This window comes from Hoplias malabaricus, chromosome 1 (genome assembly GCF_029633855.1).
Source record: "Hoplias malabaricus isolate fHopMal1 chromosome 1, fHopMal1.hap1, whole genome shotgun sequence".
Lineage (NCBI taxonomy): Eukaryota > Metazoa > Chordata > Actinopteri > Characiformes > Erythrinidae > Hoplias > Hoplias malabaricus.
The window spans coordinates 68,961,996-68,979,078 of NC_089800.1; the positions used below are offsets into that span (position 1 = coordinate 68,961,996).

Here is a 17,083-nt window from a genome sequence, read left to right on the forward strand (position 1 = left end):
TAGTGCTGGTTGGTGCAGGTGTTTATTAGCTAGCATGACAGTACTGGGCCAATTGTGCTCTCCTTCAGTATATTCAGCTATCCATTGACATTGCATTAGTGGCAGTTTGAAAACAGAGAGTGGTTGGCCACACATGCCTTAAGAGAAGTTTGTCTTCACCCGTCCAGGTTGAAACTGTGTGTGATGGGTGAGTCCTAGCTACCTATTGGGTAGAACAGGGTTGAGCAACAATTAATTAGGGATATATATATATGAATGAATGAAAAATAACACACACACACACACATATATATACCCAGAATCATTGGGCCGGAACACACCCTGGAGGGAGCGCCAGTTACTCAGTCACCCACACACTCACTCACACCTACGGACACTTTTGAGTCGCCAATCCACCTACCAATGGGTACTTTTGGACTGTGAGACGAAACCAGAGCACCTGGAGGAAACCCACGCAGACACAGGGAGAACACACCAAACACCTCACAGTCACCCGGAGCGATGTAGCTCTTGTTGAACAGTTCTTCATCACCAAAAGAAATTTGTGTTCTCTTTCTACTGTTGTGAGCTTAGGTATTATAGGGAGTCTGTGGATCATGACAGGTGTACAGTAACTGCATAAAAAATGGAAAACATCATACCTTTTTCATTTATTTTTAGAAAATATATATATATATATATATATATATATATATATATATATATATATATATATATATATATATATATATATATATATATATATGACTTTAATTATATTTTTATACCTGTAAACATAGGTACAAATGCTTCACTTATTTTAAACTCCTGATCAGATGTTTTAGAACACTTTAAATTGTAGTTTTTTATCACTTCACTGATGAACCAGAAGCAGGCAGAAACTTACTTGAAGTCAGAAGTGTGTATGTTTGTTTCTGGACATACAAACATTCTTAAAGGGGACATATTATGAAATATACCACATTTTAAAAGCATTAACATATTCATTTCTGGGTTTGGAGCTCCTGCAAACACACTCACTATAAACAAAAACATGCCAACACACGTCAGCATTTAACAGTGTTAAATTAACACTGAAAGTGTTGACAAGTTTAGATTTTTACACTAATGGTGTTGATTTAACACTGGTAAATTTGCTGTGTACAGCTTTAAAAAAGCTCACTCCTCACTGCGGTGCCCATGGGTCAGGTTAACAGTAGCTCATTAATATTTAAAGGAACAGGCACCTAAAACCATTGCTCTGAACAGGGCTGTTTAGACAGGAGGAAAACGATGCTGTGGTGTTTGATTCTCCTCATATTTTAACCACATTTGTCACAGATGTTTAATGCCCCAGGGATAAGTGGTACATTTTGTCATTTTTAATGCAAGTCCATATGGTTTTAGTGTCTAATTGCTTATTTCTACTACAATAAAATGTTAGACATTGTAATTTTTGCTAATTCTAAATCAAATGATAAATAAATAATTAATATATAAAACATATAAATGAAAATAAACATATAACTGGTTGTGTATAAATGTATAAAACACAGGATATCATTATAATAGCTAGAATATAGTATCAGTCACCCTGCTGTGTGATGATTGGTATCAAATTAATCTGGAGTGACTCTGTATCCACGCGAGCATCAACAGCTTTCCTCCTCTGTGGTTTGAACTCACTTTACATTGAAATCAAGCCTATTTATTTAAAACTGTTCCTCTCTAATAAAGTCCCGATGCTCGGAAACTGTTGGGATGAATCTGATCAACAGATTAATGTGATGAATCCTGCAGATGGAGCTGAGCTGCATTATCTTTTGCCCTCTTCAGGAAATTACACTTCATAGAAATCCTGATGATTAATAATTGCAAAAAGTTAAATTCCAATAACAGAGTAATATAAACAAACCATTTTTATAGTGTTGCTTGTTGCATTAGATCATCCTAATCCATCAATTTACACTGGGGTACAAAAATAATTGCATCTTTTTTAAAAGAGACATTCCATTCATTTGCAAAGAGTCACTGAAACATCCTCAGAAACAGTTGTAGTGGCAATGAATGGAACCAGACGTCCAAGCCTTTAAATATTTTTAAAAGCTTCTCATAAATATTTCATTCGTAGTGGAGAGGTACACCATATGGCCAAAAGTTTGTGAACAGCTTCCAACATCCAACATTTCTTCTAGAATCAATGTTTCAAGTGGTAGTGGGTCCACTTTTCTTGGTGTATCAGCTTCTTGTCTCCTGGGAAGTCTAGGAAGTTCAACTTTGCTGTGAGGAGCAGAGGGTATTTAGCCACAAAGATGTTGAATGGTTTAGTCTGGGTCATAGACACTGCTCTAAATCAGTTTTAAAGAGGACACATTATAGTTCTCTACAACTACAATCTAGCTCTCACAAATTAACACAGGTCCTTGGGGTCTTGACATGCTTCATTCAAAATAATACAAAGATCAAATGCCACAGCACATCGTTTTGTCTTAAAAGCCCTGTTCAGAACAATGGGTTTCAGTGCCTGTTACATTAAATAATAATGATCCACCGTTAACCATGACCTAAGCTCACAGCAGTGAGGAGTGAGTAGCAGGAGCCATTTTTGCTTGTTTCTTTTTTTCTCCGTTCTCGTTTTCTCAGATTTTAGTCAGTAATCTTATTTTTCTGGATTTGCTCCCTTAGCATTGATTTTGATATGTTTTGTTTCACCTTTGCGCTCTCACATAAACATCCGTCCAGTGCTGTGACTGGAGAGATTCAGACGAGTGGGTGGGAGAATTCCAAAATCTCTATTCTTATTGAAAGAAATGGTGCAAACTCAGAATGGCTGGTTCTATCCCATGTTTTTATTTTACTTACACAGCCCACAGAAGAGTGACTTGTGGTCTTGTTTTACAGTATGTGGGTTGGTGGCCTCCAGATCCCTAAATTAATGTGCGCATCATACACCAAACAAGTGTTGGGTTTTTTAGAGTTCTTCTTCTTCTTCTTCTTCTTCTTCTTCTTCTTATTATTATTATTATTATGTTTTTTTCTCCTGAAAACATTATCGTGTGGTAGAGACCAAGGGTCAAACATAGACTTAGATAGTAGATTGTAGACTTGCAAGATAGATAGTAGTTTTTGTGCATCTTGTTTTTTTTTTTCCATGTTATGTACTCCAGAGAATTTAGTTCCACTGTTTCTCAGCCCAGTGCTGTGGGGCTTTATACCCCTCCAGCTGAGTCTAGCAATGAGCATGGTAACTTTAAGCTCATGTGCAGCTGCCTGAGAGCACTTCAGTTTGTCTTTTGCTTGTCTTATACAATTTTTTGTCCCACAGCTGAAACTCTCTTTACACAAGCGGTGATCCTTAAAGTAGCAGAATTCATTGTTTAAAAGGGATGTCTACAGACTTTTGACTATGTGTCTTTGGAGAACAAATCTAAAAGCTCACATCAAACCACACTGACCGACTTAAAACTCAGCAATTCAAAAGCAGCACGTGCAATTAAATACAATAGAACATATTTTGAATTATGAAAAATAAGTAAATATCAGCAAAATATAGAAATCTGGAAAATATTAAGAAAAAAACAAGCAGCAGCCAATATGTGTAGCATCTGTGTGGATGTGTGTGTGTGCGTGTGAGTGTCTGTGTGAGTAAATGTCACATATATTCATAGTCATAAATCCATACATATATGTATCAGTATATATTAACATACAAAAATAAGTGGCAGTGTGTAAGTAAATGTGTGTGTGTGTTACCATACTGCCATGAATTTTCTATGAGTGTGTGAAATGTACATAAATGTGTGTGTGTTTGTGTGTGTGTGTGTGTGTGTGTCACAGCGTGTTGCTGTCGCAGTCTCTAAAATCATCACTCATGCAGCTCAGTAAAAGTTGCATGAATGGCATCAGCCAAAATAGCACAGCAGTGCAACCCCCCCCCCCCCCCCCACACACACACACACAGCTTTGTTTTTATCCAAAATCAAGACATGGTGTTGTACGCATGTCTATACATATATACACTACACACCAAGCACCCATAACACTGAATCCTAATATTGTGTAGCTCCCCCTCGTGCCACCAAAAGAGCTTCAAGAGCAGAAGCCAGGTGTCTTCTCATCCTGAGGCACCCTGGTGCCATAAGCTAATGGTCATGTGATGTAAAAAGAAACACAACTTATGTATTCTGATGCTCAAAAGCTGAATGTAGAACCTTTTGGCAGTGGACATGGGTCAAGGTCATCAAGTGGTTGTTCTTCAGTGGTCAGGAACCTCACAGAACAAGTAAGTATTTGGATGGTGGATCCTTCTCAGCGGTGCAGTGACACTGACCTGGTGGTTATTGTGTGTTGTGCTGGTATAAGTGGATCAGACACAACAGTGCTTTTGCAGTTTTAGAGCATGATTGAGAATAGTCCACCAACCAAAAATATCCAGCCAATAGTGTCCTGAGGGTGGCGTCCTGTGTCCACTGATGAAGGAACAGAAGATGGTCAACTCAGACTGTGTAGCAGCAGATGAGCTACTGTCTCTGACTTTACATAAACAAGGTGGACCAATGAGATAGGTGTCTCTAACAGAGTGGAATGTGAGTGGACACAGGGTTTACAAACTCCAGCAGCCCTGGTATTTCTGATCCACTCGTACCAGCACAACACGCACTAACACACCACCAACACATTTCCTCCGGGTGCTCGGGTTTCCTCTCACAGTCCAAAAACACATGTTGGTAGGTGGGTTGGCGACTCAAAATTGTCAATATGTGTAAGTGTGTGACTGAATGTGTTGCCCTGTGAAGGACTGGCGCCCCCTCCAGGGTGTGATCCCGCCTTGCGCCCAATGATTCTGGGTAGGTTCCGGACCCACCCTGAACTGGATAAGCGAAAAAATTCAAATTATTTTCTGTATTACCATCCAGCACTTCCCAGTTTATTAAGCACCAGTGTTTTCACTGACCAAATTGATATGTATACAAATTTTATTATATTATTAGAACCCACATTTCACTCCAGAATACACTCCCTCTCAAGTCACACACTCTGCAGACTGCACTCCACACTACATCCAGGATTATACATGCTTCACTCCGTATTACACTCTGCATTACTCTCCGTATAAAACTCCCACAAACACTCTGCATTGTACTCTTTACTGCATTATATTCCTGCCCCACTAAAAAACACTTTGCTTCACACTCCTCCTTGCACTCCATGAAAGACTTCACAGTATGTCCCACACTACAATCCACATTACTCCACAGTCTTGCCCCACCCAAACACTCGACACATCTACTCTCTGCATTACACTCCGCAGCACAGTCCACATTATAAACTCTACCCTATGTCCACATTAATCACATTTTCGTTTTATGCTGAGGTAATAAAGCCAGAATTTTCAGACAGCTCTATGTGTACTGAAAGGTCTGGTGGCATTTATTGTGCAAATATTATGGAAATATTGAAAACAATAATACAAACTGGACCTGCCTACACACACGCAAACTAACACACACAAACACACTTTCGATCCTGAAGGACTTTACTGATGTAAATTGCAGAGTGCCAAAAGTACTTTGTAAATTATTTAAAGGTAATTGGTTTAATCCAGTCTACCCGAAGACTGCCCCTCTGTGGACACGCAGAGACATTCTCCACATTAACATGGACGTTTAGAATGATTGTATTACATTGACAGAAACAGAGCTGGACACAGCAGAAAGGGTCATTTATTTCAGTTTGCATTTGTCAGTTCATTTATATGAATATCATTATTATCTGCATATAAAATGAATGTGCAGACAAAGCAGCTCCAAAAAGTGAAAAGTTAATAAGGCATCATGCACGAACGCACACACACACACACATATACACATACAAACACACGTACACACACACACACACACACACACACACAGCTCTCCTTAACTTTGGTGTAGAGAGAGTTTATTCAAAGTGAAGCACTCAGATCATCACACAAAACAATACATAGCAGCTTTTAAAGGTGAAAAATTTTAGTAAAAAATAATAAGTAAAAAATAAGTAAAAAAATGTTATAAGCTGTGTATATGATTCTGACACACACACACATGCGCTTTCTCACTCTCTCTCTCTCTCTACTATACACTTCTCCACATGCACACAGCAGCACACACGTGCATATATGTAGTTTTACTTCATGTGAGTGAGTGTAGAGCTTCTCACACTATTGTGATGCCCAGCCTTCAACACTGTGTCAGTATACATTAGTGTATGTGTGTTATATTGTAGCTGTAGTGACATTGTTGTGTCCTGTTCACTGTGTGTGTGTGTGTCTATCCAGCACACAGTACTTTGTGTGTAAGTGTGTGTGTGTGTGTGTCTGCTTGTGTTAATGTATGTCAGTGTATATTAGAGTGTATTAGTGTGTGTAAGTGGGGAGTTGTACTCACACTGTTGTTGTGTCCAGCCCACACTACTCTGACCTGACTGTGAGCGGAGTCTCCGGTCAGAGCTGCGCTGGACGTCCTGATGGACGACACATTCACTCCTCCTCTCTGTCTGTCCATCGCATGCACTCCTCTGTCTCCTCCAGCACTCCGCTTCTCTCTCCACTGCATTCTCCCTCCATCAGTACTCATCCTCCGGACAATCAGTCCATCCCTCCCCTCTCTTGGCAGAACGCCGTTAGCGGTCAGCAGTGTGACAGAGTAAAACAGCAGAAACACACGGGACAGTCCCATTCTGCACTGGACACGTAAACATAAAAAGCACTTGTAACAAGTCCCGTAAATAAACAAATGAAAACAGAGTCCCCCAGTGAAATAAACAAAAACAAGAACAACAAGTCCAGCGGCTGAGGGAGCAGGATCTTACCCACTCTCACAGATACTGAGAGCAGAGTGAGAGAGAGAGAGAGAGAGAGAGCTCCACCTCTCCAACTAGCGCTTGTCTCACCTCTCTTTCTCTCTCTCTCTCTCTCTCTCTCTCTCTGTCTGTCACACACTCTTTTTCCTCTCCTTATACTTGTCTCCCTCTTTATCTTTTCTTATTATACTTATCTCTTTCTGTCTCCCTGGCTTTCCTCTCTTTTCCACTCTAACTCTATTTTCTTTCTTTCTGCCTCACTCTTTTTTCCTCTCTCTCCCTCTGTCTCTCCCCACTTTCTGTTTTCTCTCTCTCCCTCTGTCACTGTCTCTTATCCTGCTCTCGGTCTTCCTTTCCTCTTTCCTTCTTCACTGTGTCTCGCTCACACACACTAACGTGAGGGAATTGAATGTGCGTGCGTGTGTGTGTGTGTGTGTGTGTGTGTGTGTGTGTGCGTGCGTGTGTGTGCAAGCTCTCTATTTTGCTCTCTCACACACTCACATACACTGACAAATGCACACAAGCGCACTTTCATTCATTTAGAGCAATAAAAGGATTTATGGAGTCAATAACACAGAGAGAGGAAGAAACAGACAGATACACAGATGAGGGGAAAAAAAGAGGACAGAAAGAAGGAAATAATGAAGACAAATAAATAGGAAAAAGATTAGAATAGAGAGAGTCTGAGCGAGCGAGGTACAGACCAGCAATATATTCAGGTGCCTTAAAAATATACACATACAATCTATCTCTCTCTCTCTCTCTCTCTCTCTCTCTCTCTCTCTCTCTCTCTCTCTCTCACACACACACACACACACACACACACATACACACACAAACACAGAGTCAGAGAAGTGCACAGAATCTCGACTCATAATGTCTCATTTATTTTAAAGAGGATTTTTCTCTATGCTTAACTTGGCGTATTTCAGGGTTCTGTTTCCTCCCTGCATTTATATATATATATTTACATTCCAATTAAAAACTATTTTTTTTTCTTTCCTAAAATGTATGAGGCACACAAACAATCCTAATGCTTGGGGTGAGAATACTAAAACAACCAGAATTCAAAATTTGTAAGGAAATTACTGCCAAATTCTGAGAAAAAGTGTGAGAGGGGGGAATCAGAAAGTGAGGGAGTCTGAATGCGGCATGGGGAAGGAGGGGGGCAGAGGCGGGGGCCGGGTTCGTTCACCAAAAGAGGTAAAGGGATAGAGGGGGCTATGAGTGAGAGAATTTAAAATGCAGAAGGAAAGAAAGAGTATAAGAGGGAGAGAGAGTGAGAAACAGAGGGGGCGGAGAGTTAAAAGATTAATGTGATGATATAAATTCTGCAAAACAGTCCAAATGTATCCTTAAACATTTTGATCTTTTTAAAATCTAAAACTAAAATCTAAGTGGCAAAAAATATTGAAACAGTTGTAAATTTCAAAATCGAATAATTAAACTTCTCTTTAAAAGACAAAATTCTAATCTTTTATTCTCTTATATATTCTTTCTCTCTCTCTCTCTCTCTCTCTCTCTCTCTCTCTCTCTCACACACACACACACACACACACACACACACACGTGTAATCAGGGTCAAGCTATGACTGAACGTTCTACAGAAACGGTTCTAAAGTTCAATTTTGGCAGCTCCAGCGCTGCCAATCACAAACCTGCTGAATCTTTAAAACTCTCATAATCTCCATTCTGAAATAACTGCACACCTCCTTCTGCCCAAATCATCTCCACTGCAATATCACCTCCTCTCATATAAGGACATTAGGGGAGTTATTAAAGGTTCCCGGAATAATTAAAAATCACTAAAGACATTTTGACTTTCTGATCTTTTTCATTGAAACTGTTCCGTCAAGGGACCAAATGGGACCAAGTCTATATTACAGTGACGCCATAATCAGAAAGAACCTTAACAGACAATAGTGAGGTTAAAGTGGAACCAAGATAGGATAGAGCCAGACTTGGCAGAACCAATAAAAGATAGGACACATCTGGGAGAGGAGGGGTGGAATTAAGATCGATTGGAGCTAGAAGCCAAGAGGTCATTGCTTGGTTGGGTTGGTAACAGTCATAAAACCGGGCTGGGTCAAAACCAAATCAGAATAGGCCAGAAACAGGACAGTGCAGAATTAAGGTAAGTTGAACCCAGGATAGGGCAGAACCCACTTGGAGTTAGAAATGGGTGGAATTAATGTAAGATAATATAGGATGGAACCTATAGCTTGTGAAGGAATGATAGGAATCTACTACAAAGAAAGATAGATCCAGGATGGTACACAGTTGGGATTGAACCCAGAGACTGGGTAGGTAAGATAGGGATCAACAAAGACATGAAGGAAGCAGGAAGGGACAAAACCAAGATAGGGACAAGCCAGGACAGGGAAGAACCGAGGTAGGACCAAGCCAGGACAGGGAAGAACCGAGATAGGACCTCTGTTTGCAGTGCATCCTGGGATTATTTGAGTTCACTATGTGGACAAACCCAAAATAGTGCACTCCATAGTAAATAGGGCACAGTGTAGGTATGTCAACTTCCCCCTCTCAGTGGTCATCCTTTTGGTTACATGTTTATTGAGGTTCTGCAGCTTCTGTGAAGCTTTTACACACTGCAGAGTCCAGACGGTCACTCAGGTCATAAACTTCCACTTGCTCAAAATAAAACATACTTACTCACATCACCATTCACTCTGTTAATCACCACACACACACACACACACACACACACACACACACACACACACACACACACACACACACACACAGAGCTCTTTATGGTTCCGCTGGTGTGTTTGTTTATTGCCACTGGAAAGCAAACACCATCTGCTGATCAACTGCAACTCTCTGACCCACTTAGTACAGCACACACATACACACTTTTATCACTCTGTGTGTGTACAGATATGTACACACCAAAAACACTCACCATTTTAGTCCCCTTTTGGTCATTTTGCGGGTCTTAGGCAAGGACGCAAGAGTTGAGGGTCATAAGCAGCACAGTGTATGTGTGATGCAATTTGCCCAAAATTTGTGGACACGCTTTATATTCAGCAAACTCAGCAAATTATAAAGCTCACCCATTGCTGCACCTAGCCATGAAGGGTATTAAGTAGGGATGTGCACAAGTACTTGAGTACTGTTAACCTTTTTGTTGTCATTATTCAAAATAATGGAATCACTATCTGAGTATCCCTTACCACTGGATCGTCTGAAGTCATTCAGAAAACATGGCATTGAAAAAGAGAACTCACATCTGGCAGCACTTTGACTTGGAAAATATGCTGTGCAGCACCAGACTTGCTTACAACAATTTGATGAGTTCTGTTCCATCACTAAAAATAAAACATTCTGCACAGCTGCTAAATCTAGAAGGACAATGCAGAGCTAAACATGTATCAATGACAATGTTTAATTCCAGATCATGAAAATGCAGTTCCCTCACTGTGAAATAATCACAACAAAAATGTCAGTGATTTTGCGTAAGGTTTTTTTAAGAACCGATGAGCAATGTTCAGTCAGAATATTAAAAACTATCACAAAGAGAGTAGAAAGGCTATACAAAGGGAGCTAATACCAAGGAAATTAAACTAAAATACCTGGACACAATTAACAACAGTCCTACACGACTAATTTGTCCTTACATACATGCGTGGAACCTGAAGATTTTTGTTTTGTAGTCGTGCTGTTTAAAAGAACGACAGACACTGCTCCACTCTGAGACTTTGTGGGGCTTGCAAAACATGGTCTAATAAAGCATTTTAAAAGGAACGTGGATTGGCAGTTTTCATTGTTGCAGGTTTTAGATTGTCGGATCTCTGTTATAGTTACTCGAATATAAAAATTATTCAAAAAACACATCCCTAGACTTTGTATCCCTTTGCAACTGCAACAGCATTGACACTTACATGAAGGCTTTACACAGACCTACCAGCTTGCCATTTTATTATCCCGGTCTGGAACCTGGATCCAAGGTCAGGATTTGAAGACCTCTGTTTTTAGGTCCTGTCCAGAGGCTAGTCATCACTTTACACTGTGAAAAATATGATATTTCAAGGTTTCCTGATTAAAGAAAATGGTTCTGTTTAGACCAAGGAGCTCTATATATGCATAAATAATTATTTCCATGGTGAAATTGTTCTTTTAGAGTAGTATCTACAGGCTGCATGTGATGTCACTGTGTGAAGTAACTGCTATACTGGGGGCCAACACCATTTGAAATCAGAGGGCCACACTGTGTTCGCTCAGTGTGGAAACATTACTCACTGATCATCTCAGGTTTTTAGACAAGGCAAACTACTTCATTTAACTTTAAGCCAAATTAGAGAAATAATTTAGGCAGACAGTCACAATAAATTTTATCCTCCAAGAATGTGTTACACTCTCTTTGTGCAGGGACAGCAGGGTCCAATTATTTACCCTGTAAACAGGAGGAAAGAATGAGGCAGAATTATATGTGGCTTTTGTCTATAGTCTTTTACATGCTAAAAACCACAAGTGAAATAACAGTTTTATATGATCTGTGTATGAATATTTCATAAACATTTGGTCACAAGAGCTAACAGTTTTCCATTAATGTCTATGACGAAAATACTAATGTGGCTAACAGAAGATAACAGTTTTACTCCTCACTGTACAACACAGTGGGATCCTTTTCTCCTTTATGCAAATAGGTGGTGGGCTTCTGTGTGTCTGGGCATTGTGAGACTCTCTCCATTTTAGGCACAGGAGCTGTGTTTGAGATAAAAAAGAAATAAATAAATAATGTGACTGCAACCTATGGATGTAGCGCCATATACATCAATTAAATTTGCTGCCCTGTTCTTCTAACTGAATGACCATTTCAACATAAAAAATAAATACAGTGTTTTATATAGAAATGGTTTTAAATAGGAATGTTTTTAATTAAGAAACCTTTAATCAAAATTGTATAGAGGATGGGCTGCTCCAGTGTTCCCCAGACAAATGCTGGCCCATTACTTATCACTACGGTGGACTCTTGACACTGGGAATGCTGACCTTAGGCTTAGTTAAACCTCTGTTCACAATAGATGACCCTTAGTTGAAGTCCCTAATGATAAGGAATGTGTAGAAGATTTTGGACATAGAGCGTACTTCTGCCTGAATTAAGAGAGAACGTGATGGAGAGACACATGCAGCAAAATCCTCCTCCATCTCTTTCCCAGAGCCACTGTGCCTTGAACTTTTCCCTGAAACTTTCAGCTGCTGCTTTTCAAGGCGCTATCTGAAGATTAAAAGAGTGTTAAAGTCACTGGAGATTAACAGTGCGAGGGTTAGACTCACTGAAGATTAACCGAGAGAGAGTTAGTGGAGATTAAGTATGTTAAGCTCACCTGAGATTAACAATTACTGGGCTAACCTCTTCTCCTCAAGTTCATTAGTCGGTTAATACATTAAAAGCTGATTAAACTCTTCAGTTTCATATTAATCCTAAGCGCTGAAATGACTATGAAAACTGGTATGAAAGGTATATGGTAATGAGGGTGAGATTCTGCCTCTTTGGTCATAAAGGTTGCATGCTGCAGGATATGGAGATACATGCCGACATCATTAGAGGCAGACAGCAATAAAATTACATGTAGCCTTAGAGGCAAACAGAGATAAAGGAGGACTGTCATGTAGACAGCCTTAGGGAAAAAGAGCAATAGAAGCAGACAATGATAGATACAGAAAGGCTTAGAGTAGGACTTACATGAAGACAACCTTACAGGCAGACAACAGTAGAAAGGAGCAAAAGCAGGCAGTGATAGGCAGACAGCAGAACAAAATGTAGACAGCTTAAGAGGGAGGCAGACAGTGACAGAAGCAGTTTTTTTTAGAGGCAGTCAGTGATAAAGACAGAGTGACACGCAGTCAGTCACAGTGGCAGAGTTACATATAGACAACCTTAGGGGAAAGACAGAATACAATTACATGTAGCCTTGGAGGCAGCCTGTCATACAAGCGTTGATATAAACAGGGATCTTTAGAGGCAGACAGAGATAAAGGCAGATTGGCATGTAGACCGCCTTAGGGGAGAGACAGCAATACTGTTTTGTATAGCCTTGGAGGCAGACAGAAAGTGTCATGATATAGGCAGAGATCCTTAGAGGCAGACAGAGATAAAGGCAGTTTGACATGTAGACAGACTTGGGGAAAGGCAGTTACAAAGGGAGAGTTACCTATAGATATTCTTAGAGATAATAAGACAACTGTAGATTTATGGTGATTTTTAGGTAGTCAGCAATACAGGCAGTCAAAGACATACACCTAATATCTTTATAAACACAGTGATAGGTGGGAATCCTTAAAGGCAGATAGACTGTAATTACAAGAGAATATGATGTGAAATATCTTATGCATGTCCATTAGAGTTTCACATAAGGCCCCCCGTAATCTCTTCCTACCAGACACCACAACATTTCTGCAATCATCTATTGTTGAACATTTTAGTATCCTACACTTAAACATGAAGTTGCTGGAGCTGATTATGATCCGATCAATAACCAGCTACCGCTAACACAAAGGTTACTTGTTGGGCCCAGCCCTTGAGTACCCAAAACATCCACTATATACTGGCTCCTCTTATGGGTTATCAGTATAATTCTCAGTTAAGCCCACAATACTTCTAGAAGGCTCAACATTGAAGTCTGGCATCCCAGACCCAGCCCCCTTCAAGCTATTACATGTGGATCCACACTGGCCTCTCTGATGTCTAAGGCCATAACACAAGCCCCACTGGCACTGTTAATGTATGCTCAGTACCACCTGTTCCATGTGAGCTTTTATAGTGATGCACCACCAACAAACACAATAAAATGATAAAACCTCATGCACCTGCCCTGTCCTCCCTGAGCTTAAAAGTGACTGTAAACTGACATGTTGATAACCTTTAGGGCAGGCAGATACATAGGCAGAATTACATACTGGTGTTCTTAGAAACAAACGGCAATAAATAAAGCATGGCATATAGACAGTATTAGGAACAGACAGTCACCTTATGGCACAGAGTTAAGAGATTGATAATGGCAGTGATAGAGACACACAAACATATGCAAGCAGAAAAGATTTTACAGAAACGCATAGCAATAGAGGTGAACTTACTTATAAAATGTAACAAAGGCAGACAGAGGTATTGAAATGATGCTTTAGATATATACTCTCATGGAAACTGACTTAGAGGCAGATGGTGACAGAGGCAGAGTTGCATGTTTTAGAGGCATACAATAATATAAAGACAAAGTTAAAACTAAGCTTATAGGCAGACATCCCAAATAGCAGATTTACATGTACATAGCAGTAGATACAGACAATGATAGCGGCAGGAGGGCTTGAGGCAAACATCATTTGCCAGAGAGGTAATTAGTTTAAGGTGGCTTTATAAGAAGACTAAGTTTATTTTATTAGTTAAGACTTATAATTATGAGTAACATAATCATGGTTACATGTAGACAGCCTTGAGCCAGAGGCAGGCAATGATTTAAACAAGACATCCTAAAAGCAAGAAGGTGATATAAGTCACTGGGGTAAATCATTGTAAACGCAGAACTTGATCAGATTCATGTACCGTACTGGTGTAATGTGTAATTCTACGATTATCTGTTGCTCTGCATATTTTAACCTCTGTTCTTCACGAACCAGAACTACCACAGTGTAGATCCGATTTGGCTGGTGGATCATTCTCAGCGATATGGTAACACTGATGTGCTGGTGGTGGTTTGTTATTGTGTTGTGCACCTGTATGTTAATGGTGCTGTTAAAATAAGCAGTGATTTTACAATCAAGGAGGCCATTTTAATATTATTGGTGACTGACAGCATAAATATCTTATAAGATATGGTGATGGTATTGAACACCCTGTGCTTGACTAGTAACTTAAATGACTTTCATTCTTTCTGTCTCTGTCATATATATGTAATTTCTTTCACCTTGTATCGGTTCTTTGCTTCTTTCCAGATTGTCTGACAATAAAGCTGCAGTGTTATGGGGTCAACTTGGTGCAGAGTGTGTGTGTGTGTGTGTGTTGTGTGTGGGCGTGTGTGTAAGCGGGGGCATATAGAGCTAGACACAGTGTCTCTTAAAATAATTAAGCAATGTAAGCGATGGAGGGGATGAAAAATAAAGGAAGGAATGAATGGAGAGAGAGAGAGTGAAATGGACAAGGTCATTGGTGCTATTGCATATTTTGCACTTGATAAGTACACTATATAAAGTATATGCTGTGTGATCATGAAGGAACACACACACCAACACACACACACACACACACACAGACAAAGTCAGTAGATAACTGTGTGTATGTGTGTGGGTGTTTTATGTGTGCTTGGGAGGGTGTGTGGTCTCTTTGAGGAATTATTGATGCATGAAGCTTTTAGAGGCCAGAAAAATTCACATCATACATAATTACGCACAAACACACGAGGGGACATCGTACATAATTTCACACCCATTTAAATGGGCAAGCGCACCGTCCGAAACTTATCGGACATGACGTCTAACTAAACCATACACCACACACACACAGGGGCATTTGCTAAAAGCTCGGAATAACCAGAAAAAGTCAGCAAAGGCCACAGGAACAGCTGGGTGGCGTTTACTCAGAAAAGACAAGAGCAAGCACTGGATATTCACTGTTTATATTCAGCAACCAAAATAACCAATTATGAGCATGTAATTTTTAATATGTTTATTAAATTTTTCAATCATAAGACATGAAAACACAAAAGAAAAAAATAATGTTTTACAAGCACAAATGTCTATATTGACTGAGCCTTTACCCACATTCAGTTTGTACTATAAATTAAACAAATGCTCTTGTTAAAATGTGTGAGATCTCACCTAATACATAAAAAAGTGTTCCCAAGCATCAAGCAAGACAATTGTTTTTGAATTCAATATGCAAGTCAAATAGTCTAGGGACACATGTTGATTTAAAAATAGTCTGCCTGTATGACAATATACCTGACTTTATTAAAAACCCCACCTGAAACCTGCATCTTAAATCATGCCTAACATACATTGTAATAAAACACATTTCCTTGCACAAAGACATTAGGACATTGCAGAGTATTTCCTTAGACCTATTGTTAAAATTAATTAATTCATTATCCACTTTTCCAGCTCAGGGTCACGGTGGGTCCAGAGCCTACCTGGAATCATTGGGCGCAAGGCAGGAAAACACCCTGGAGGGGTCGCCAGTCCTTCACAGGGCAACGCAGACACACACACATTCACTCACACCTACGGACACTTTTAAGTCGCCAATCCACCTACCAACGTGTGTTTTTGGACTGTGGGAGGAAACCAGAGCAAACTCACACGGACATGGGGAGAACACACCAACTCCTCAAAGACAGTCACCCGGAGCGGGAATCGAACCCACAAGCTCCAGGTCCCTGGAGCTGTGTGACTGTGACAGTACCTGCTGCGCCACCGTATTGTTAAAATAATTATTTGTTAAATACAACATCAAAAAACACATTTTATAAAATTCAGAGGACATTTCCTCACCATTTGCTAGTTCACCAGTCTGTTTGCATGCTCAAAACAGCTCTAATGTGTTTACAAAGCCCCAGTGTCAGGAAACGAATGAAAAAAACAAAGAGTCTTGGGTCAGAATGTTAGGATTCTCTCTCTGCCCATAGCAGAAAAACGCCATCTGGAGTTGTTTAAATGCCAGAGTGAAACCTCCAAACACTAAAAATCATAAAAAGAGGTGAGGATATTGCTTTATTCCAATTCCAATACAGTGAATAAAAAGTGTTTTCTTCCTCAAGCATACCTTTCCACCTTAAAAGACGTAGAGGTGAAAGTAAACAAACCAGAGAGATGTGCAGTTCCCCACAGTAGTAATTGATGCCTTTAACCCCAGCAATAAACACAGTGTGTTATCTCAATTCTGGAAATATTGTACAATTCCTGTGAGAACATCCCCCTGCACAACCAAAAAGATCACCATGATCAATGTCCAGTGTCTGCTAGAGGAGTAACAATGCGTTGGACTTTAGAATAGTATAGCATTCCTTGGATTATTGGAAGAGTTTCGTTCAATCATTTTGGAAGAGTGAGGAAATCCTCTCTGTGAGGATTTTGGTGTTTTCTACCCGTGTCCATGTGGGTTTCCTCTGGGTGCTCCACCCATGTTCTAACAGCACCAATCGTAGGTGGCTTGGCGACTCAAATGTCCATAGGTGTGAGTAAATGTGTGAGTGTTTGTCGCCTTGCAAAGTACACAGGAACAATGATTCTGGGTAGGCTCCTGACCCACTGC

At 40.0% G+C, this 17,083-nt stretch overlaps 1 protein-coding gene and 1 long non-coding RNA gene across 2 annotated transcripts in view; both read right to left on the reverse strand.

Annotated features, from left to right (window-relative positions):
- Positions 1-6,834, reverse strand: part of sorcs3b (sortilin related VPS10 domain containing receptor 3b) — a 158,896-nt gene extending 152,062 nt beyond the window's left edge. The window contains exon 1 of the mRNA XM_066671900.1: positions 6,405-6,834. Within this exon, the coding sequence (XP_066527997.1) occupies positions 6,405-6,695 (291 nt within the window). The 5' untranslated portion in view covers positions 6,696-6,834. The remainder of the gene's footprint in view (positions 1-6,404) is intronic.
- Positions 1-17,083, reverse strand: part of LOC136697077 (uncharacterized) — a 245,903-nt gene that overhangs the window by 179,807 nt on the left and 49,013 nt on the right. The window lies entirely within an intron of this gene.